The 25,249-nt window shown below is 35.9% G+C and overlaps 1 protein-coding gene, 1 non-coding gene and 1 pseudogene across 2 annotated transcripts; 1 reads left to right on the plus strand and 2 right to left on the minus strand.

Annotated features, from left to right (window-relative positions):
• The window catches only part of LOC127121100 (putative UPF0481 protein At3g02645), a 61,686-nt pseudogene extending 39,887 nt beyond the window's left edge, over positions 1-21,799 (minus strand).
• On the plus strand, positions 4,437-4,543 carry LOC127124664 (small nucleolar RNA R71). Its single transcript, XR_007804128.1, has one exon. It is a non-coding gene; the product is annotated as a small nucleolar RNA R71 (small nucleolar RNA).
• Positions 21,800-21,930: 131 nt separating the features above from the next.
• Positions 21,931-24,975, minus strand: LOC127117980 (lysM domain receptor-like kinase 3). Its single transcript, XM_051048108.1, has 11 exons — positions 24,316-24,975; positions 24,204-24,237; positions 24,098-24,102; positions 23,857-24,009; positions 23,542-23,744; positions 23,347-23,436; positions 23,118-23,211; positions 22,882-23,033; positions 22,698-22,789; positions 22,468-22,609; positions 21,931-22,360 (listed from the first exon to the last, which is right to left on the minus strand). The coding sequence occupies exons 1-11, from the start codon at positions 24,947-24,949 to the stop codon at positions 22,097-22,099; spliced, it is 1,863 nt and encodes a 620-aa protein (XP_050904065.1). The 5' UTR covers positions 24,950-24,975; the 3' UTR covers positions 21,931-22,096.
• Between the last annotated feature and the right edge of the window lie 274 nt (positions 24,976-25,249).

Below are 25,249 nucleotides of genomic sequence, written 5' to 3' on the forward strand. Positions count from 1 at the left end.
CTGTTTTTAGTTGTTCAAATTCCGCTAGGCATTTTTCATCAAAGATGAATTCGACGTATTTCATCAATAAGCCAGTCAGTGGTTTGGTGATTTTCGAGAAATCTTTAATGAATCGCCGGTAGAAACCGGTGTGTCCTAAGAAGCTTCGTATTTCTCTTACGGTTTCCGGAGGCTAGAGGTTTTCTATAACTTCTATTTTGGCCTTGTCGACTTCAATCCCCTTATCGGATACTATGAGTCCGAGTATGATCCCTTGTCGGACCATGAAATGGCATTTTTCCCAGTTTAGCACGAGGTTCACTTTTACGCATCTTTTAAGTACCATTTCAAGATTCGATAAACAACCTTCAAAGCTCTGTCCGCATACAGAGAAATCTTCCATGAAGACTTCCATGATGTCATCTATAAAATCAGCAAAAATTGACATCATGCATCTTTGGAATGTTGCAGGAGCATTACACAGTCCGAATGGCATTCGTCGGTAGGCGAATGTACCATAGGGACATGTGAAGGTCGTTTTATCTTGGTCGTCAAGATGAATAGGAATTTGTAAAAATCCTGAATAACCGTCTAAGTAGCAGAAGTGAGAATGCTTAGCCAATCGTTCAAGCATTTGATCGATAAACGGTAAAGGAAAATGATCTTTCCGAGTGTTTTTGTTTAATTTTCTATAATCAATACACATTCTACTTCCAGTAACCATTCTTGGTGCTATAGATTCTCCTTTTTCATTATTAACAACTGTGACGCCTCCCTTCTTCGGTACGACATGTACTGGGCTGACCCATTGACTATCGGATATCGGGTAGATAATACCCGCTTCTAACAACTTTTGCACTTCTTTCTTTACTACATCACTCAGAATGGGATTTATTATTCTTTGATGTTCTCTAGAGGTCTTACTGTCTTCCTCTAGCATTATGTGATGCGTGTATATGGAAGGGCTTATTCCTTTTAGATCTGAGATATTATAGCCTAAAGCAGTTGGGTATTTTCTCAAAATGTGTAGAAGCTTTTCGGTCTGTATCTGCCCTAAGTCTGCATTGATGATCACACTGAATCACACTGTGTTTTTGACTCGGATTTCACATGTTTATTAGGACTTTATTATCATTTTTTTTTGTATTATGCTCTCTTTTATGTTGTTTTAAGATATTTAGCTCTTTCGGGACCCTTTTAGAAGAAACGAAGCAAAAAGACCTAAAATTAGGGTTTTTCGGCGAATATTGTACACATGGCGTTGCACATGGCGACCACTATAGGAGAAGCCATGCCTAATCATCCCTCAACCAGGAGGTAACCGCCATGTTCCCATGATCTTTCCCATTTCCACACATGGTGGGCGCCATGAAGGGATGGCGGACGCCACCTTTGCAAATCACGTTCCCACTAAGGAGAAGTTGGAGGGCACCATGGTCTTTCCAAGCTGCTGAAATCCTCTATAAATAGTTCGTTCCATTTCATTTTCAAATCATCCAACTTAGTTTACAACACTAAGACTATATTCTTCATCTGTAAAAGCGGTAATCCGTCACATCGGGGGGTTATCGCACCTTAGTGAGATTGAGTTGGGTCACCACGAGTTGTTGTCGTCTTTATCTTCAGAGTCGGAGGTTTATTTTTCCTTGTACCAGATTTAAAGCCTCCGTTTGGAGCAGGTTCTTATTTATCGCTTTATTTTATTTATTTACTTGTCTTTCTTTACTTTTATTTAATTTCTGTCTACGCTTTACTTTATTTAATTTCTGTCCACGCTTTACTTTATTTACATTCTCTGTCCACGCTTTATTTTATTTATTTTACACGCTTTACTCGTTCTTTACGCCTCACATTCTAAAACAACTTTTCATCATGATCAATATCGTTGTGTTTGTTGGTATTACCATGTCTGTCTAAATCTTTTAAAGGTTAAATGTAAGGATCGCGGTTAAAGAGATGTTTCACATATTGAATCTGTAGAAATACTTTAAAGGCTGTTTTGATTTTTAACTTGAGTTTTCTGAAACAAACTTGGTTAGTTTTAACTATTCAAGGAGTGTGAAAGCACCCCAGCTTAGTTAACTAGGAACTTTTATCACTTTAAGGAAAAACAATTTTTGAAACTGTTTTCGGACGCGTTAATAGATTTAAAATCAGGAAACTCCTTGGGTAAAACTTTCCAAATCAAAATCACTTTTCAATTAAGTTTACGAGTCTTATTTCTTAAAAATAAGTTTACTACTTTAGCGTTTTGCGCACCTTTTATAAGTGAAAATAAAAGGCCTTAATTTAAGGGTAAACTCAGTTCTGAATACGCGAAAGCGATAATTCCTGTTAAATGGATTCTTTTCAAGAGTAGAAAATATTGCCTCATAAGTAGTTCTATTTAGACAATCGAAACATCACTTAACTGACGTGATATACATTCAAACATGTCTTTATCTACACTGCATTTATTATTTACCGTTATTTTGCAACACCAATATCTCTTTTATACCGCCTTAGATAAACATCGTAACGATAGTAATCGATAGATTGACGATTTGGTCTCTGTGGGATCAATATTCTTTTATATTAATTTGACGCGATTCGTGCACTTGCGAATTCACCGATCAATTGACTATTACAGGTCGCTCGAGTTCAGTGTCTAGGAATTCGTACCTTAGATTTCTGGGTAGCGTCTTAAGTTCTAGGGTTGGTTTCTTTGGGCAAGGCATATGATCGGGCATTAGTGCTAGGCATTCGCTTAGGCTATCATCTTGGTATTCCTTACTCCAATTTCCATCTTCAAAAGTAGGAGGCCTTGGAATTTTCAGTATTTCAGAGTATGATGTTTTTTCATTCTCCATTTCTCTTATACATTCGTTGATGACATCTAGTAGATAACATGTATCGTCTATAGCTTGTGCCTTTAGGAATTGCGTCAAAGTGAATTCGACTTTTTCCTCACCAACTTTGAAGGTTAGCTTGCCTTTCTTAACATCTACAATAGCTCCGGCCGTAGCTAGGAATGGTCTTCCTAATATGATAGGGATGTTGGAATCCTCTTTTATATCCATGATTATCAAATTAATAAGAATATAGAATTGTCCTATGCATACCACAACATTTTCTAGCATATCTACGGGAAATTTAACAGAACAATCTGCAAGTTGTACGAACATCCTCGTAGGTCTTAGTTCTCCCATTTTTAGCCTTTCGCATATGGACAAGGGCATTAAGCTAATACTGACTCCTAAGTCGCATAGTGCTTTGTCTATGACAAACTTTCTGATTACACAGGGTATGTAGAAACTACCTGGGTCTTTCAGCTTAGGAAGCATATTGTTTTGTATTATGGCGCTACACTCAGTAGTAAGTGTAACAGTTTTGTTATCCTCTATCTTCTTCTTGTTAGATAAGATTTATTTGAGAAACTTAGCATATGAGGGCATTTGAGTGATGACTTCTGTAAAGGGTATTGTGATATTCAATTGTTTTAGAAGCTCTACTAATTATTTAAATTGCCCTACACTTTTAGATTTAACAAGTCTTTGAGGATAAGGGATATGGGGTTTATATGGTGGTGGAGGCACATAGGGTTCTTCTTTCTCTATGGCCTCTTCGTTTTTATCTTCCTCTTGATCGTCTTCCTTCTCAGTTTCCTTACCAGGGTCTTGGTGCATGGATGGGTTTTGAATTCTAGGGTCGGTCGGCCCGTCTAGCTCTGTCCCACTTCGTAGTATAATAGCATTTGCATGACCTTTCGGGTTTGGTTGCGGCTGTCTAGGAAATGTGCTTGCAGGAGCAGCAGTAGGTGCTTGTTATTGAGCCACTTGCGAGATTTGTGTTTCCAATATTTTGTTATGGGTAGCAAACACATCTACCTTGTTTTCTAACTGCTTGATTTGCTCACTAGTGTGTATGTTTTGATTTAGGAAATCCTTATTTGTTTGGGCTTGCGTAGCTATGAAGTTTTCCATCATTATCTATAGGTTTGACTTCCTAGGAGCATTTTGAGTATTTGTGGCAGCTTTATGATATCCCGGTGGTATAGCATGTGCTTGGTTAGGTGCATATAATGTATTATTGTTTTTGTACGAAAAATTAGGATGGTTCTTCCAACTTGGGTTATAGGTGTTTCAGTAAGGGTTTCCTTGAGCATAGTTCACCTGGTCTGTGGAGGTTCCTGTCAAGAGTTGACATTCTGGAGCATCATGCCTTGGAACTCCTCATATCTCGCAGTTTGGTGCTACGGCAACCACGGTGGGTGCGGGTGTTATGGTCAAGTTGTCTATCTTTTGAGTAAGAGTATCTACCTTGGTGTTGACATGGTCAAGACTGCTTAATTCGTACATGCCGCCTTTCGTTGGAGGTTTTTCTACGGAGGTTCTTTCGCTTCCCCACTGGTAATGATTCTGGGCCATACTTTCGATAAGTTGATAGGCTTCATTGTAGGGATGATCAACCATTCTTCTAGACCGTGATGTGGACAAAGCCTCATCATGTCTTTGTATCTCTCCCAAGCTTCAAAAAGTGATTTATTACCTTTTTGTTTAAACCCGTTTATTTGGGCTCTTACCATAGCCGTCTTACTAGGTGGGAAATATCGTGCTAAGAAAATTTTCTTCAACTTGTTCCACGTAGTGACAGATTTGGATGGTAGATACTGGAGCCAATCTCTAGCTCCATATCTTAATGAGAATGGGAAAATACGTAGTCTTATAGCTTCGGGGCTGATGCCATTTTCTTTCAATGTGTCTGTGTATTGCAAAAATACTGACAAATGTAGGTTCGGGTCCTCCGTGGGACTACCTGAAAATTGGTTTTGTTGTACGACTGACAACAATGAAGGTTTTAGCTCGAAATTATTTGCCTCAATGGCAGGGGCAACGATGCCGTTATGTGGTTCATCCTGCGAAGGGATTGCATAATACTTAAGAGGACGGTTTTGTAGTCCTTCGGCCATCTCTGGTTGAATAACTGGTTTAGGAATAAGGATATTAAGATCGGGAAGATTTAGCTTGATACGATGTTCTCGTATCAAATCTCGTATCCGACATTCTAATCTAAGATAACGCTCAGGTTCGTCAAACGGTAGCTTTAACTTCTCGCCTTGAGAGCGAGTACTTGGCATACACTCGACAAATGTAAAAAGGGAAAAAGAATTGTTTGCCTTAGTCTATACTAGGAAACATTGGAGTTACGATATCGACTAAATTAGTCCCCGGCAACGACGCCAAAAACTTGATCGCGACTTAGTAAGCCTATGGGAATCGTGACTGCAAGTGCACCGTCCTATCGCGTAGTTTTAAAGATTATTGAACCCACAAGGACTAATAATTGAACGTATCGTTATCTAATGTTGCTATATAAATTTAAGGCTGATGATCGTTCTAATATTGGAGGGATGAAGAGAAATAACTATAACGTAAATAGAATATTAATAAAGATATTTAATAAAGGGATATCTAAAGGAGAAGAGCGATCCAAAGCGCAGTGGAATTTAAAAATTTATCCTTTAATAATCCTTACGAATGGGCATGATCGGTGATAGAATTATTACCTCTTGTGGCAATTGAAACCTTTGATGCATATCTACAAAGCGATCATGAACATTGAATGGTGACAACACCTCTACTCAGTCCACACGAACGGAATCCTTCAATCTCAGTGTTAGATGCTACGAATGAAGGCTTTGAGTGAGAGAGAGAAACGAAATTACAACTGCAAAAATGTTTCTGCACAAGGGTTCTATTTATAGAACCACTTCTGTGGACTGCAAGCTAAAAAGACCACTTAAGTGTATGTGGCCCATATCTTATAATAGGCCAAAATCACTTAAGCGCGTGGTACCTTACCATATTTCGTATTCTACTTAAGTACACCGTACCTTACGATGTTCTACAATTCACTTAAGTGCATCGTACCTTACGGTGTATGAAGACATGACTTCTCAAATGTTTTGATGACGATAAACTTCTCGACAAGTCTAAGATTGATTAACAAAAAGGATTGATCAAGATTCAAGCTCATGAAGGAAGTTTTCAACTAAATGATCAAGTCTCGATGAAACTCATGAAGATTCGTATATCAAATGAATATGTATAACACTTGACCTCTAGATGATTATACAAGTGTTAAAAACATGTCTCATTCATGTCATAATCATTGGAAGTAATTTTATGCATCAAATAAATCATAACACTTCATTTTAAAGCTATTTTTCAAATTTGGGATGAAGTAATTGATTATCCATTTTAAGGTAATCAATTACTCTATGAAAAATTCAAATACTTTTGCACGTTGCAGGCAAGTAACCGATTACCCATATTAAGGTAATCGATTACCACTGAACCAGAGGCAAAAATCAGTGCATCTCTTCATAGAAACTTTTCTATTTTCTTTACCATGAACCATGATATCCTTTGGGTAATTGCATCCATTTGAGGAGGTGTTTAAACAACATATATACATCATTTTTTCAGATTTCAAATTCACCTCCTTGCAAAAATTTCAAATCAATTACTCATATTCTTTCAAACATTTTTTAAGTGTTCTTCCAAATTTTCTTAAGAGTGAAACCTTGCATAAACCTTCTTTTTAAGCATCATAGTTTCATTCCATACAAAGAACACTTGTATAATTATTGTGAGAATTAAGTGTTACAAAGGAGAAGATCAATTTATAAATTGATATACTTCAAATTTTCAACTATTTCATCTTCTACAAAAATTCAGAATTGTATCTCTTGATTACAACTTATTTTTAGGATCGTTAAGAATAAGTTTGTAAGATTTTATCCTTGCTATCCGGTGTGTGGATGCAAGAGGTCCTTTTGTGAGAATTTGAGTCTCGATTGGACTTTAAACATTGTAAATCCAAGAGGATTGTTCTTGGTGTGTTAGAATTAGATAGAAAGGTCTTAAGGTGTCTTGTCTAGGAATCTAACATTATAGTGATTTCTCTTTCGTGTTGAAAGGGGAATGGAGTTCTCTCGATCTGTGAGGGGAACCACTATACATCGTGGTGTTCTTTACTTTCCTCACTTTACCGCTTTTCATCACATAAGCATCTCAAGAAAGTAAAAATCAATAAACCGTAAACAAATTCGGAAAATCGTCTAAATCCCTCATTCACCCCCCCCCCCCCCCCCCCCCCCCCCCCCCCTCTAAGGCACTCCTTAAACTTACAATTGGCATCAGAGCAGGTTATAGGTAACCTGTTCCTAAAAGATCTGCATGGCTTCCGCAAGCACGAATCCGGTTTTCAAAGACGGTGGAAGTAGTAACAAACCACCACTTTTCTTTGGAGAATATTTTGATTTTTGGAGGATCCGCATGAAGGCACATCTAGAAGCCCAAGGAGAAGGCATATGGGAAGCCGTTGAAGATGGTTCGCATAATCCTATGAGTGTGGTCAATGGCATTGGTACTCCAAAGATAAAGAGTTCGTATGATAAAGATGATAAGAAAAAAATCTTAAATGAAAAGAAAGCAATAAACATTCTTCAAGGTGCTTTAAGCATGGATGAGTTCTTCCATATATCTCAATGCAAATCGGCGAAACAAATATGGGACACCTTAGTGGAGACACATGAAGGCACCGCCGAAGTAAAGAGATCAAGGTTGAATACATTAAGTCAAGAATATGAGATGTTTAGAATGCTGCCCGGAGAATCCATCGTGGCGCTACAAAAGAGATTTATTCACTTGACTAACCACTTGATTGCTCTTGGAAAAACATTTACAAATGACGATCTCAATCTTAAAGTACTAAGATCATTGACTCGAGAATAGAAACCGAAGGTGACGGCTATCTCCGAAAAGAAAAGTCTTTCAACAATGACGTCCGCATCACTCTTTGGCAAACTTCAAGAACATGAGTTAGAACTTAGTAGGCTTGAGAAACATGAAAGTCAAGAAAACAAATCTAAAGGAATTGCCTTGAAGGTAGACTCAAAAGAAGATAAAGATGATGATGCATTGGAGGAAGATGAGAATTTCATGCTCCTTGTTAAAAGGCTTGGTAAGTTCTTTAACAAAAATGATAAATCCTTTAACGCTAAAAAGAATAGACATTTCAGGAAAAAAGAGACCACCACATCTACGCAAGATATAACATGCTATGAATATGGAAAGCAAGGCCACATAAAGTCGGAATGTCCTAAACTTTCAAAGAAAGGCGGATTCAAGAGCAAGAAGGATTTCAAGAACAAAAAGGCATATGTTACATGGGAGGACAATGAAATTAGTTCTTCATCCGGATCGGATAGCGAGGAATGTGCAAACGTGGCGCTAATGGCTTCTCATCATTTTGATGATGAAGAAGAGGTTAGTAATGATTTTTCTCTTTTTGATGATGATGCACAAGGTTCAATTAATGAATTGTTAAATGAATGCAAAATTCTTTATAAAACTATATCATCTCAAAAGAAACAAATTTCTTCCTTGGAAGAAAAGATTGAAATTTTTGAAAAAGATTTTGAAAATGAAAAACAAAAGATGATTAGTGAAAAGAAGAATTTTGTATGTCTAAAGTGTGAGTCTCTCTCTTTCTAAATTGTCCAACTTAAAAGAGTCCTTGAAAGGTATGAAAAAGTAAAAATTGGTTTGGAAGGGGTTCTTAGCCAACAAAGGTACTCAAATGACAAAAGTGGACTTGGTTACTCCAAATTTTCTAAACCAAGTTCAAATAAAACTATCTTTGTTAGGCCTAAGGATCAATCTCCAAAAGAAAGAGTCAACACACCAAAAGTTGTGCATCAACGTCCTAAAAAGAAAAGGTTTACAAAGAAAAATTCTTATGTTCCTAGATATAAAAGCAATTTTGAACCAACTTGTTTTTATTGTGGTATTATGGTCATACACCTAATGCTTGCTATGTTAGAAACTTTAATGTAGCAAAGGGGCATTATGTATGGGTTGAGAAAGGTACTAATTATGAAGGACCCAAAGCAATTTGGGTACCTAACAAAACTTAATTTTGTTTTGTAGGTATGCTTGAAGGCCACATCAAATCTTTGGTATTTGGATAGTGGGTGCTCTAAGCATATGACTGGTGATGTGCACAAATTTTCAGATCTAATGCTTAAGGCCAAGGATTATGTTACTTATGAAGATAACAACAAAGGAAGAATTCTTGGCATAGGCAAAGTAGGTGCACCAAATTTCATAGCCATCGAAGATGTGTTATATGTCGAAGGACTAAAGCACAACCTCTTAAGCATAAGCCAACTTTGTGACAAAGGATTCAAAATAAGGTTCACAAAAGATGAATGTTTAATTGAAGACGAAGTCACAAAAGAGGTAATGCTTATAGGTAAGATAATTAATAATATTTTCATGATTTCCCTTGATGATGTTTCTTTGAAGGTTAAGTGTCTTGTGGCAAATAACAATGACTCATGGTTATGGCATAAGAGATTTGCTCACATTCACATGGAGCACTTGAATAAGTTAGTAAAACATGACCTTGTCATTGGATTGCCAAAGATAAAATTCATCAAAGATAGACTTTGTGATGCTTGTCAAAAGGGGAAGCAAATCAAATCAACTTTCACATCCAAGAATGTGGTGTCCACTTCTAGGCCACTACAATTGTTACATATGGACTTATTTGGTCCATCAAGAACAAGAAGCTTCAGAGGTAACTTATATGCTTTAGTTATTCTTGATGATTATTCTAGATATACTTGGACATTCTTTTTAATGCATAAAAGTGATGCATTCAAAGCATTCAAGAAGTATGCAAAGCAAATTCAAAATGAGAAATCATTAACAATTGCCTCCATAAGAAGCGATCATGGTGGAGAATTCCAGAATACTTCTTTTGAAGACTTTTGTGAAGATCAAGAAATATTTCACAACTTCTCGGCTCCAAGGAATCCTAAACAAAATGGAGTAGTTGAAAGAAAGAATATGTCATTGGTGGAACTTGCAAGAACAATGCTTAGCGTCGCAAATCTTCCGAAGTATTTTTTGGGCGGATGCGGTTAGCACGGCATGTTTTGTAAGTAATAGAGTTAACATAAGACCTATCTTAAAGAAGACTCCATATGAACTCTTCAAAGGAAGGAAACCCAACATTGCTTTATTTCATATCTTTGGATGCAAGTGCTTTGTCCTTAACAATGACAAAGACAACCTTGGTAAGTTCAACGAAAAATCGGATGAAAAGGAAATTGTTGTTTGTGATGATGATGATGATTTTGTAGAAATTCCTAAAGAAGATACTTCAAACAAGAATCAAGAAGAACCGATTCAACAAGAGTCAAATGAAAATGATCTATCTAAGGAATGGAGGACTCATAAAGATCATCCTATTGACAAAGTAATTAGTGACATTAGTCAAGGTGTTGCTACAAGATTGAATCTCAAGGATGCATGCTTAAACATGGAGTTCGTTTCGCAAATAGAACCCTCTAAAATTGATGAACCTCTAGGAGATGATCAATGGATTGTTGCTATGCAAGAAGAATTAAACCCATTCGAGAGAAATCAAGTTTGGGAACTTGTTTCTAGACCAAGTGGTAAGCACATCATTGGAACAAGATGGGTGTTTAAAAACAAACTTGATGAGAATGGAATAATTGTTCAAAACAAAGCAAGATTGGTCGCTCAAGGGTATAATCAAGAAGAAGGAATCGACTTTGAAGAAACTTTCGCTCCGGTTGCAAGGTTAGAAGCTATTCGTTTATTACTTGCTTACGCATGTTCAATGAATTTTCAGTTATTTCAAATGGATGTCAAAAGCGCCTTCTTGAACGGCTACATCAACGAAGAAGTCTATGTCAAACAACCCCCGGGCTTTGAAGACTTCAAGCATCCTTCACATGTATACAAATTGAAGAAAACGCTCTATGGATTAAAACAAGCATTAAGGCATGGTATGATCGTCTAAGTAATTTTCTATGTGAAAAAGGTTTTGAAAAAGGCAAAGTAGACAAGACTTTATTTATCAAGAAGATAAAAGGGAACACCTTACTTGTTCAAGTCTATGTAGACGACATAATCTTCGGTTCAACCAACAAAGAACTATGTGATGAATTTGTGTTGATAATGCAAGGTGAATTTGAAATGTCTATGATGGGAAAGATGAACTACTTCCTTGGATTGCAAATCAAGCAACTAAAAGATGGAATATTTATCAACCAATCAAAGTATTGCAAAGAGTTGTTAAAGAGATTTGAAATGGATGGTTGTAAAGCAATGTCAACACCAATGGGCTCCGGAACCTATGTTGATCAAGACGAATCGGGTGTGTCAATTGATATTACGAAGTATCGAGGTATGATTGGTTCTTTATTATATTTGACGGCAAGCCGTCCTGACATAACGTTTAACGTGTGTTTATGTGCTCGCTTCCAAGCAAATCCAAAGGAGTCACATCTCATGGCGGTCAAAAGAATCATGAAGTATCTCAAAGGAACAACTAACATTGGCTTATGGTATCCTAAAGGTAGTGTTTGTAAGTTAATTGGTTATTCTGACGCGGATTATGCAGGTTGTAAAACAGATAGAAAAAGTACTAGTGGAACATGTCACATCCTTGGTAATGCATTACTCTCATGGTCATGTAAGAAACAAGCGTGTGTTGCTCTTAGTACGGCTGAAGCAGAATACATAGCAGCGGGTAGCTTGTTGTGCACAGAATCTTTGGCTAAAGCAACAATTAAGTGACTATGGAATCGATCTTGGATGCATACCACTCCGATGCGACAACACAAGTGCAATTAATATTACAAAGAATCCTATCATGCACTCAAGGACCAAACACATAGACATTCGACACCATTTCCTTTGTGATCATGTGCTTAAAGGCGATGTCGAAGTTACCTTTGTCGATACTCATAATCAACTAGCGGACATTTTCACAAAACCACTCGCAAAAGAACCATTTTATAAGATTCGAAGAGAACTTGGCATTTTGGATGAAGGTGATATATAAATCTTCCATAATTATTCACTATACATTATAATGAGGCCAAGGTACACAAGTTTTTAATTTTTTTTATTTGTGAAATTTCTCTTTAAAATGTGTATATGAAATTTTTGCCTTTTGTTGATTTTATATTAGGTAAATTTAATTTTTTGATAAAAAAAATTTCACTCAAAATTGCATTAGTATGTATATTACCTTGTCAAACTCAATTTTTTTGAAAATCCTTCATATTTTGGGTTGTGCGAAGCTACTATTTTTTCACTTTTTTCTTAGAGTAATCGGTTACTCCAAATTGGGTAATCGATTACCCTGCCTGTTTTTGCCTTCCTCACGCGTTTTTTATCTATGTAACCGATTACCCTTTTTAGATTAATCGATTACCACTGTTTCTTCCATAATTTTTTTAAAATTTTTTAACACACGTGAGTTTTTTTGTCATAAAGAGTACTTTTGGTCTTAAGTGTTTTTTCTTGTTTTTTTGCTTAAGTCAATCACTTCAGCATTGGTACTCTATATGTCTCTATCTCCAACCTTCACATTCATCTCACTCTTCCATCTTCCTTCTCCTCCATTAACTCTATTAACTCCATTCAAAGTAAAATTAAAACCCGACTCACATTATCACTCTCCACAAACTCCATCTCTTACAACTCAACTCACCAAATTCACTCTCCATCTAGAATCCAAGAAATCCTTCAAAAACCTAACTCTCAAAGCTTCCATGGCACCTCCAAGGCAAGATAAAGGAAAGAAGAAAATGGATGAAGAAGCCTCTCAACATACAGAAGAACAACATGCTGCCACTGTGAAATCCAGAAGGTTGAGCTATGCTGTCCGGACTCGAACTCTCATGCCGGTAAGTTAGCTTTTGGAATTGGTGATTATTATCCTGATATGATAAGGGATTTCTTTTCAAAGCTTTACTTTTCAAACTTTGCTGAAAAATTCAGGGGTAGATAAGTTAGCTTTTGATATTGGTGATTATTATCCTGATATGATAAGGGATTTCTTTACCACTGTAACTTTTGGAACCGATGATTTTGGTGATTTGGTGTTTACTGCTAAGGTTAAGAATGTTGAATTTTGTATGGATCTGAAACAATTGGGAACCTGTCTGGAAATCCCTTCTGAAGGTGAAGAAATCCGTCACGGAACTGAACCCGACACTGATGCCTGGAGCAATTATAACAGTATGGAATATTTTGTTTCAATTTCTAGAAGCACTCAGGCTAGCCTCATGAGCCGGCATAAACCAGAATCCTCAAGGGTGGTGACATTTGTTAACCTCTTATCTATGAGTGATAGGATTCTCCATTATGTTCTTGCTTATGTTTTGGTTCCAAAACATTCAAATCATGCCCAAGTTAGTGAACTCAAACTGCAACTTATTAGAGCTTTGAAAATGAACATGAAGATTAATTGGGCTTATGTCATTTACCATCACATGAAACATCAATTATCCCTAAGTGGTGGACTTCCTTATGGTAGACTTGTTTCAAGAATTTTGGAATTCCATGATGTTCCGCTTCAAAGAGAACCAAAGACTCCTATGATGGCTAGAAACTGTGAAATCAATGAGGTTACTGCAACTAAGAACACCGACATTATTATCGGACCAAATGGAGTGTTTCGGTACAAGGATACGGTCGCTTCTTCCGCTCCTCCACCAACTCCGGAAGGTGATATCACAAATTCTATGCTTTATAACAAGATGTGTTCCATTGAGACCACCATAAATCATAATCACAATGTCACCCAACGTGGAATCAAATTACTTCGGAAACTCTTCCTTTCTATGAACCGTCAACATGTCCCAAGTGAAGAAGGTGATGAGGAAAGTGAAGAAGAAGGTGAAGAGGATGATGGAGTCGATATGTCGGAAAGTGATTGAGTTGGCCATTTTTTTTTGTTATTCACTAGTTTATGGTTTTAAGTTAGTACATTTCTAGTTTCTTTTAAGACTATGCTAAGTCCATTGGCTTTTTATGTTTTATCCGTCTTTCCATTCCGTACTAAGTTTGGTTTATATTATGTTTGTATTATCTTTTGTTTCATTCTTGTGTTATGTGGTGCTTGGTGTATGTTGTTTGCTTATTTCACCCTTTTTGTTAATGACAAAGGGGGAGAAGAGATTGTTATTGTGTTATTTCTTTGTTTTCTGTTTCTCTCTAACAAAATGCAGATTTCAAAAGACTCCTTAAATCATAAATTAAGGGGGAGCATCAATTTAGGGGGAACATTTGCTAGAGAAACATGCTTGGATCGAACTTTTTTTTTTGGGTTGTCATCATCAAAAAGGGGGAGATTGTGAAGACATGACTTCTCAAATGTTTTGATGACGACAAACTTCTCTACAAGTCTAAGATTGATTAACAAAAAGGATTGATCAAGATTCAAGCTCATGAAGGAAGTTTTCAACTAAATGATCAAGTCTCGATGAAACTCATGAAGATTCGTATTTTAAATGAATAGGTATAACACTTGACCTCTAGATGATTATACAAGTGTTCAAAGCATGTCTCATTCATGCCATAATCATTGGAAGTAATTTTATGCATCAAAGAAATCATAACACTTCATTTTTTAAGCTATTTTTCAAATCTGGGATGAAGTAATCGATTATCCATTTTAAGGTAATCGATTACTCTGTGAAAAATTCAAATATTTTTGCACGTTGGAGGCAAGTAACTGATTACCCATATTAAGGTAATCGATTACCACTGAACCAAAGGCAAAAATCAGTGCATCTTTTCATGGAAACTTTTCTATTTTCTTTACCATGAACCATGGCATCCTTTGGGTAATTGCATCCATTTCAGGAGGTGTTTAGACAACATATATACATCATTTTTTCAGATTTCAAATTCACCTCCTTGCAAAAATTTCAAATCAATTACTCATATTCTTTCAAACATTTTTTAAGTGTTCTTCCAAATTTTCTTAAGAGTGAAACCTTGCATAAACCTTCTTTTTAAGCATCATAGTTTCATTCCATACAAAGAACACTTGTATAATTATTGTGAGAATTAAGTGTTACAAAGGAGAAGGTCAATTGATAAATTGATATACTTCAAATTTTCAACTATTTCATCTTCTACAAAAATTCAGAATTGTATCTCTTGATTACAACTTATTTTTAGGATTATTAAGAATAAGTTTGTAAGGTTTTATCCTTGCTATCCGGTGTGTGGATGCAAGAGGTCCTTTTGTGAGAATTTGAGTCTCGATTGGACTTTAAACATTGTAAATCCAAGAGGATTGTTCTTGGTGTGTTAGAATTAGATAGAAAGGCCTTAAGGTGTCTTGTCTAGGAATCTAACATTATAGTGAATTCTCTTTCGTGTGGAAAGGGGAGTGGAGTACTCTCGATTTGTGAGGGGAACCACGATACATCTTGGTGTTCTTTACTTTCCGCACTTTACCGTTTTTCATCACATAAGCATCTCAAGAAAGTAAAAATTAATAAACCGTAAAAAATCCGGAAAATCGTCTAAGTACCTCATTCACCCCCCCCCCCCCCCTCTAAGGCACTCCTTAAAGTTACACGATGTTCCTTAGTTACTCTATCTCTCATCAATATGTTCTTTTGTGTGTGACCGTGTAGGTTTTCACGGCATTGACGATTATATTAAATCACATATTTAACATAATAAACAGTGAGTGGTATCTAGCAACACATCACTGCTACCCAAGACACGAAAATGTCATGTGATCTGACAAATCCTTTTATGATAATACTTATGTATACAATTACCCTTTTACCCTTATGTCTATATTGAACACAAGGCATAGACCGTGTCATCCTTGTCCAATTCAATATTGGGCCTGTAGACATTTATCCTATTACGCAGGATGAGCTATCTCCATCTAGGTCACTCATGTCCCTCAGCATGCTTCGTGGGGGTACCCATCAACTGTCTTTATGGTCATCCAATTACGGACAATGTTTGATCAACAATAAGGCCCTCGACTATACATCTAGGGTCCATAGTGGTTTCAGGTCGAAGGGTGGTATACACCATTATCACCATGAGAATAGCTTATGACACTTTGCATAACATTCTATATAATATTCTCATAACGGGTCAATCTAGTATAAATATTACTCTTAATATTCATACCTATGTTTAAGACTTGATAACTCCTTATCCATGATCCATGAGATGTGACCACCAGTCTATATACATAATAATCTTAATGCTTTAATGTTATCCCATTTCACAATAAAGCTCGACAACGGATACTTTAAGAATAATGTCCTTATGTTTAATGTGATCTCATGATTAAGTCACACTTGATACATTAAACGGACTAGCTATTCTAGGGACTTTATTAAACAAACATAATAAAGAAAAAACCTTTTATTATTAATAAATAATTCGATACAAGTACCAAAAGTATTGGCCTCTAGGGCTTACACCAACAATATCGGTATGTAACGCATCAAACTTCGGGGATTCGATAGATATTTGGTGTAATCTTATTGGTCAAAGTATTCTTCAGTAGAAATTATTTATAAAAAGGACTTACTCTCACACTCTCGTTTTATTGACTCTGACCATACTCCTAAACCAGAATGCTTGGCTCTCGCGGTCTCATTTTGAATTTAAAAGTAATTTTTGAATATGAATAAAGTCTAATTAATCCTAAAGCGCTCTCGTAGTGTTTAAGATTAATGCCTAGTTTCAGCTATCTGGTTAAAATCTCAAACTCTCGTTCTTGTTGACCGTAACCTTAGTTTGTTATGTACTCTCGTACGAAAATTAGTTTGATTAAAATAAGAAACTAAAAACCGGAAAAATAAGTTTTATAAAAACTAACACCAATTATTTACGAATCTCGTCGTTTCGACGGTCTTTACATACTGATATCTAAGGGGTTAGTCGAACATTGATCCGGTAACAGACATGGTATTTGGAAAATCAAACATACAGTAGGGCATAAATAAATAAAATAGCAATCAAAATAAAACCTGGATTACGAATTGAGAACTGGAACTGAATCTTGATTCTTCAATTAAAATAATGTCGGCAGGCTTTGGCAATGAGTAACCGTTACAACTGAATTCAAATGCGTAAAATAAATTGCAATAGTCCCCGATGTGGAGAAACTATCACTTTTACAAGGTAAGAAAAACTGCCTAGAAAACTAAAAGAAAATAAAATCTGACTAAAATTAAGCGTACGATCGAAAGCTGGAAGAGAGAGAGCTCCGACATGGAGAAACTGCCCTCCTTATATATTTTCCATTTCCCTAAATTGTCACCAAATGTGAGTGGATTCGTGGCTAAAATCATGGAGAAAAAGTAGGGAAGACTGGGTTGTGGCAACCACAACCCTAGTCCTTGACTCCGTGGCGAGCGCCAAAATTTTAGGGTTGAGCGCCACAACATTCATGCTTTGTGGCGGGCGCCACCGCCCTCTTTGGATCATGTGGCGGGCGCCACACATCCAAGTGATGGGTGCCACAATCCCCTTTAGTGTGGTGATCCATTGTCTCTATTTTTCTTCATTTTCTTCTCTTTTTCTTTCCTTTTTGCTATTTTCCACTTTGCTTCCTTGTAAACCTTTTATTTGATATATACCTGCAATAAACATGAAATACTGCGTAATAATAAGTGTTAATCAAGTAAAAAGCAATGCATATGAAGCCAAAAATACGATACGTTTTCACGTTATCAACTGCAAGAGAAAGAAGAATTATGATAGAATTGATCTTAGCAACCGGGGAAAAAGTCTCTTGGTAATCAATACCATGAGTTTGAGTAAATCCTTTTGCTACTAATATCGCTTTGTATCTTTCCACACTTCCATCAACCTTGCATTTCAATGTAAAGACCCACTTACACCCTACTGACTTTTTATCTTGTGGTAGATCAGTGATACTCCAAGTGTTATTTTTGTTTAGAGCATCCATCTCTACTTTCACCACTAATTTCCAATTCGGATCATTTAATGCTTCCTGAGTAGTTATGGGCACAAACAAATTAGAAATCCTAGACACATATGTCTTGTGGGTGTGTGATAGTTTGTCATATGACAAGTAATTAGACATAAGATATTTAGTGCATATACGAGAACCTTTCCTCTCAGCAATTGGGACATCGAGGTCAAGAATATTTTTTCTCACAGATATTGGAAGATTAATATCAGGAAAAGATAAATTAGATAAATCATTGGATGAGTAAGAAGGATTACCAGATGAAGAACTAGAAGATAGATTATCTGTAGGACCTTCACTTGGTAAATCAGATTGGATTTCTACTGGAGAGACAATAGGGTTTGCACCACCTTTGTGGATTTTTTTTCGAACATACACTTTAAGTTCAGGATTATCATCCTTAATCAGTGTTTCTCCCCCTATTTCAGATTCTATTATCTTAGCACTTGGGTGATTCGTAGTCACAATATCATCTAGAGCAAGCAAAGTTTCCCAAAAATTATCTTCTTTATTATTACATTGACTCTCCCCCTGAAGAGAACTTTTAAAAAAAGGATGATTTTCAACAAAGTGAACATCCATGCTTTCAAAAAAATTCTTTGTAACTGGGTTAAAACATTTGTATCCCTTTTTATTGGATGCATAGCCAAGAAAAACACATTTTTCGGCTTTAGGATCCAACTTAGAACGAAAAACATTGGGGATGTAAACATAACAGAGACAATCAAAAACTTTAAGGGGTAGATCCGTAACAATACGGGATGTAGGAAAATTGTTTTGTAACACTTGTACATGACTTTCATATTGTAACACCCGAGATGTCATTCGATTGATGAGGTGACAAGCCGCTAATAAAGCATTTCCCCAAAGATACTTAGGTACATTCATAGAAAACATAATAGCTCTAGTAACTTCGAGGAGATGTCTATTTTTTCTTTTAGCAATACCGTTTTGTTGAGGAGTATCGCGACAAGTGGATTGATGAATTATCCCCTTAGTTACAAGGAATGTACTTAAATATTTGTTGAAATATTCAGTGTCATTGTCCGACCTTAGAATTCCAATCTTGGTTTGAAATTGATTGTTAATCATGTTAAAAAAATCTTGAAATCTTTATTCAACTTCTGATTTCTTTTCCATGAGATAAACCCAACACAGCCGTGTATGATCATCAATAAATGTCACAAACCATTTTTTTTCCAGGCATAGTTTTAATTTTTGAAGGACCCCAAACATCACTGTGAATTAAATAAAAAGGTTTGAAAGCAGAATAGACTTTTGATTTAAAAGACACACGATGATCTTTAGCTAAGTGACAAGCTTCACAATGAAATTGTGAGGAATTTATTTCTTTGGAAAAACCAGAAAATAAATGTTTAAGATATGAAAAACTAGGGTGGCCTAATCTTTTATGCCATAACATAACTTGATCTGAAACAGCAGATGAGTTTGTATTGTTTGAACCGAAAAATGTTGTATTGCCAAACTGAATTCCATCAAGGTAGTATAGTCCATTCATCTCTCTAGCAGTGCCAATCGTCTTCCCCGAGTTCTGGTCCTGAGAAACACAAGTAGATGGACGAAAAAGAACAGAACAATTAGTGTCCTTAGATAATTTATGAACAGATAGAAGATTACAAGCGAATTTAGGAACATGTAAAACAGATTGCAAAGTGATTTGCTCTGAAATTTTTATGTTGCCTTTGCCTGCAATACTTGAATAACTACCATCAGATATCCTAACTTTTTCAAAACCTGAACTAGGAAAATAGGAATTGAATAGATGAAAGCAATTAGTCATGTGTTCAGATGCCCCTGAATCTATTATCCAAGGGTTACGGTGGTTGTGGGCAGATAGTGCCCAAGAATCCTTACATGTTTGTGCCGCAGTTCTAGTAGGAATATTAAGAGATGAATTGAACTTTAGAAACTTAAGAAGGTTATCCATTTTCTCCTTCGTACATGGAGACGAATCAACCTCATTGGCCATAGGCATAGGACGGTCACCAAACTTGCCAACCATGCCATGGTTTGGTCGTCCATGTAGTTTATAGCAAGTTTCCCGAGTGTGGCGATTGCGCCCATAATAGTCACAAAATAAATCAGTCTTGTCCCACCTCGTTGATTAGGAAGTGGTTTACGATTGACATGGGGAATTGCCAAGGCAGATCCTTCAACTGGTGGAGGGACAACTGTTGTATTTTTGTCAAGCATCACTTGTCGAAGACTCTCTTCGCGGCGTACTCCTGAAAAGACTTCACCAATTGGAGAGATAGGATTTTTGCCTAGAATTCTGCCACGAACCTCATCAAAATCAACATTTAGACCTGCAAGGAACTTGAAAACACGACTAACATCCACCATCTTCTTGTAATATTTGCTATCGGCAGGTGATATCCACTCGTACTCATTGAAAAGGTCCAAATCTTGCCAAATACGTTTGAGACAATTGAAGTATTTGGTGACTGAATCTTCACCTTGCCGAATTTCTCCTAGTTTGAGAGTTAATTCGTAGATTTGGGATTGATTTTCCAAATCAGAGTACATTTGGGAGACACCTTCCCAAAGTTCTTTTGCAGTATCATAACAGAGATAATTTGTACATATCTCTTCATCCATGGAGTTGACTAACCATGTCATGACCATGAAATTTTCAGCATCCCATGTATCATAATCTGCACCTGCCTTGTCTGGTTGTTTTTTGTCGCCAGTGATGTAGCCAATCTTTCCTCTCCCCCTGAGATACATACGAACGGATTGCGACCATCGAAGATAATTAGCACCGTTCAACTGAATTGTTGTGATCTGAACAGGGTGTTTTTCATGGTACGTCCAGACTAATTCATGTGTTTTAGGTTCAGATCAGGAATGTTTGGGTGAAAGTGAGGACTCAGTTTCAGACATTATGTGGGATGGAAAAAAAAAGACAAACAGAGCGGAAGCAAAAACAAAAAACCCTAAAGAATTATTTTTTCGCTCTGATACCATATAGAAATATGTTTTTCTATTTTTGTATATTTTGTAACACAATACATATGAGGTATTTATAGACTATGAATTACAGTAGGAAATAGGGGTAATTATTCTCCCTATAAATGCTAATCCTAAATAAGGTAAGAATAGAATAATACACTTAATTACTATTTAATTACAATTTAAATCCAACCATAATGAGTTGTACGACATAATCTGTTTTGATTTTGGACTAATATTCAATAATATTGAATCAAATGTGTGCTAGGGTTTAATAATTTCACGATTTTCTCTTTTAATAACTCATAATCATCTTTCTAAAATGTTTCATAGTTTCGACTGAATAAAAATCAATCAAAATAAGAAGAAAAAACCAAAATATGTATATTGAAAATTGATAACTGGTTACCTGCTCGGTTCTAGTTTCAAGTTGAATCAATGTAGGTAAAACCGTCGTAGGAATCTGATTCTCAAGCATAAACATGTCACGCTTGATATATGGCAAAACATAAAACTTACCATGTTCACCAAAGACAGGATCATTTTCAGCATAATCATCTACAACACAATCATTAGCTCTCAAAATCTCCAAAATAAAACAACCATCAAGAATCATCATTTGAACAAACTTTGGTGTATCTAATATCCAACTTGGATCAAGTGGCTTGTATGAGTCTCTCAACTCTTGGACCACTTGTTCCATTTCTTGGAATACCAACTCAATGGGTTTTTGACATCTCTTTAGGAAATGAACAAGTGCTCTATGCTTGTGTTCTTCCATAGCTTTTAAATGTTCTTCTCCATAATGATAAGGACCAAAGGAAATTGCTTGTGGTTTGTAGGCTTTTTTGTTTAGATTTGTTACTATTGAAGGTATTTTGTAAATTGAATGCTTCTTCCATTGTTCCATCTCATCATATATTGAAGGACCACTGCTCTTCATCTCTTTGTTGATTTGATCAATCCAATTCATTTCTAATTCCATGTATATAGGCAATGCTATATAAATTAATTAGTGATCATATATATATATAGTAGCTAGGCTAACATGTATATGTTTAGAATCTTATCTTATGTACATTTTGAAAGCAAAAATAAAGTTTTCACATCATAATACAAATTGTACTTCAGTGTTACAACTTCACTAAAAATAATTACAGGATGTCTTTTTGAAATCTAGGACCTTTTGAACATTTTGGGAAATAAACTTTGAACACAAAGTAAAAAACTTCCCAACTAGTTCAGTTTTAACAAACATCATTCAATCTGGCACAAAGAACCTTCATCTCACTGACAATAGATTTATGAGAGTTTGATTTTCATAGGAAGTGTCATCATCACAATCTTCAAATGGTGATGACAGTGTCATAAGATCAACAACTAAAGATCTCATACTTGGGCGTAGTAGTGGATTATCTCTTGTACATGCTCTCCCAAGTTGAGCCATCTTTAAAACAGAATCAATTGGATAGTTTTCTTTAAGCCTAGGATCCACCAATTTGCGAAGAGCTTCTGAAGGATCAATCTGATTAAGTGCTTTTTCAAACTGCAATAAAAATATGTCAAGGGTGAATTCATAGCAATTGGATTGTGAAAAAGTATATGAATTGAGTGTTAAAAATGATTTAGTTTGATAGAGGGATCGATATCTACCAAGGCTACAAGACCCTTTGATTCAGCAACAGATTCTTCACCTGTCTTCAGAACAGCATTCTTTGCAGATATCAGTTCATAAAGAACAACTCCAAAAGCATATACGTCTATTTTCGGAGAAACGTCACCATATTGAGCATATCTTCAAAACAAAGAGAACTCGACTTTACTAATTAATCATGCAAAAAAACGTGCGATCGGAATATAATATAAGGAAAAATAGGTCATACTCTGGTGGCATGTATCCAAAAGTTCCAACAAGACGAGTGTGAAGTGTGGAATTTCCAACTTCAATAAGTTTGGTCAAGCCAAAATCTGCAACCTGAATTTAAAACCATGATCAATAGTTTAATTTATCTGAACAAAGAAATGAAAATTTGGAAAGGAGATTTTTAAGATTGGTCATAATGTAACCTTTCCGCGCAAGTTTTTGTCTATCAATATGTTTGCTGATTTTACATCGCGATGGATATACACAGGCACGGTATGTTCATGAATGTATTCAAGGCCTCGTGCTGAATCTAGAGCAATTTGGACTCTACTAGACCATGGTAATGGCTCTTTATCTGGAATCATATCGCCATTATTCGTAAATGTTTGACAGTATTGCAAAATCACAAAACCTTAGCACTTCTTTTTTCTGATCTTACCTTTACCATGCAAATATTGACCCAAGTTTCCATTGTCAATATGTTCATAGACAAGGAAAAGCGACCCCTCAACGCAATATCCAATCAACCTCACCTATGTTGTTCATAAAAATTGTAGGTAAATTAAAACATGCTTCATAACACATTTGAACCTGTTCATGCAAAAAGCATAACAAAGATTTTAACAATGAAAAACATTTAATTAAGTAGTTATATCATGTTGTTATACCAGATTCAAATGATGAACGTGCGTTAAGACCTTCAACTCACACAGAAATTCTGATGATGCTTGCACATTCATCTTCTTGATTGCTGTTTTCTGCATATAATCAATCGTACGAGAGGATAAAAACTAAGTTATATCAGTTGCTGCAGATATGGAACACTAACAATAAATAAAGATCGAGTCACAACAGCTTCGTACCTCGCCTCTGAGTTCTGCATAATAGACAGCTCCAAATCCACCTTGACCGATTTTATTATCCAAACTAAAGTTATCTGTAGCCTTGGCTAGCTCTTGATATGAAAACTCAGTTGACTTTGCCACCATGATTCCTGTGAGGCCTGCAGCACTACCAGTACCATGCCCACTAGATCCTGAAGTTTCATATTCTCCACTACTCGAGGCTTAACGATAAACCGAAAGTTGTTTTCATAAGTTATCGTCGAAATCTTATTGAAATAAATAAATAACTCCTAACTGTATCATAAGTTATTTTCACACAGAAATTACCATTACCATCTTGAGTCGAAAGCGCCTTAGAAACTTGGGGCAGTATAGTTTTCTCTTCTTCCTTTTTCTGGAAGTATTTGACATATATACAGATAACAAATAACAGAACCGCAAATACTCCTGCTATAGATATACCAATAGCTACACCCTTACCAACACCTGCTTATATATATAACCAAACTTAGCCTCACAACAACCATCAAGCAAAAAAAAACAATCATCCTAGTAGCAATTCAGAAGGCCAAACCTGTTCTGCAAGAACAAAAAAATGAAACTTAGAAACAAATATGAAGCAAATTTACTTTTTCTATAAAGCATTCAACATGAGAAGTGAGATAATCAAAGTTACTTACTTAGGATACAAAGGAACATATTCTCCATTTTTATCTGCAAAGTTAAAAATAACTTTTAAGCGAAGTCGTCACAATTCATACCATAGATATACTTTGAAAAGAACATTCATACCTCTTCCTGGAATGAACACTATCCCACTTCCTCTACTGAAATTGACATCAGGGTTGAAATTCTGTATCAACCCTTCATCAAGTTTCGACTCGTTCGCAATCTTCTCAAGAGAATCCGTAGACCTTAACGGATAAGTAACAAACAAGCCATAATCTTTTGAAATCTGGCTATTCCCACAAGAACAATTCACAGTAACATTAACCTTAGCCTTAGCAGGTATATGATTTGGATCATAGCTGTTAAACTTCTTCAAAAGCTCAACACTAGTCAAACTTACATAATAATTATTTGCAATCAAATCATAAGTATCTCCTTTCTTTGTTGTATATTCAAACACATGTCCTAAGAACTCACCTCCAATACATTCACATGGGAATGGAATGTTGATTCTAAAATAGGAAAAAATATTACCATGATTGGTTACTAAGACTTTGTTGTAACTATTTAAAACATCAGAAGAGTTGGTAACTATCTTTGATTGCATATAGTTTTTTATAGTTGGGAGTTCAACTAAAGGCATTACATAGTAAGAAGCTAAAGCTAGATCACACCCTTTCACACACTTTGAATCCACTTTGAAAAAAGCACACTCCACAAATAGAAAGAACAAGAGTAAGCCATTTTTTAGTTTCATATTTGGTCAATAAGAAAGAGAGCAAATCAAAATGGCTCCTGAAGAAAAGGAAGAAGCAGAAAAAAAACAAGATTTCTAGGACTATATATCTGGCCTTTCAAGTATACTATGATTATATATAATAGACTATTGATTTTTTTTCTGCTCAATTATGATAAGAACAGACATGCATGTTGGGATACGTTTGACTGTTTTGAAAAGAATGAGTTGATATGTCACTAATTGATGTAAAAATGTCAATGAGTGTTGCTCCCCATTATCACTACCAAGCTTAATTGCACTTTCAACTCCTAATTTTTA

This window comes from Lathyrus oleraceus, chromosome 2 (assembly GCF_024323335.1).
Source record: "Lathyrus oleraceus cultivar Zhongwan6 chromosome 2, CAAS_Psat_ZW6_1.0, whole genome shotgun sequence".
Taxonomy (NCBI): domain Eukaryota; kingdom Viridiplantae; phylum Streptophyta; class Magnoliopsida; order Fabales; family Fabaceae; genus Lathyrus; species Lathyrus oleraceus.

Excerpts from the sequence above, each read along its gene's own strand:
- LOC127117980 (XM_051048108.1), bottom strand. The coding sequence starts at position 24,949 with ATGAAACTAAAAAATGGCTTACTCTTGTTCTTTCTATTTGTGGAGTGT. Across the intron at positions 24,238-24,315 it reads AGTGTTCATTCCAGGAAGAG|ATAAAAATGGAGAATATGTT; the intron begins GTATGAATGTTC and ends TTAACTTTGCAG. Across the intron at positions 23,212-23,346 it reads ACGTTCATCATTTGAATCTG|GTGAGGTTGATTGGATATTG; the intron begins GTATAACAACAT and ends TGAACAACATAG.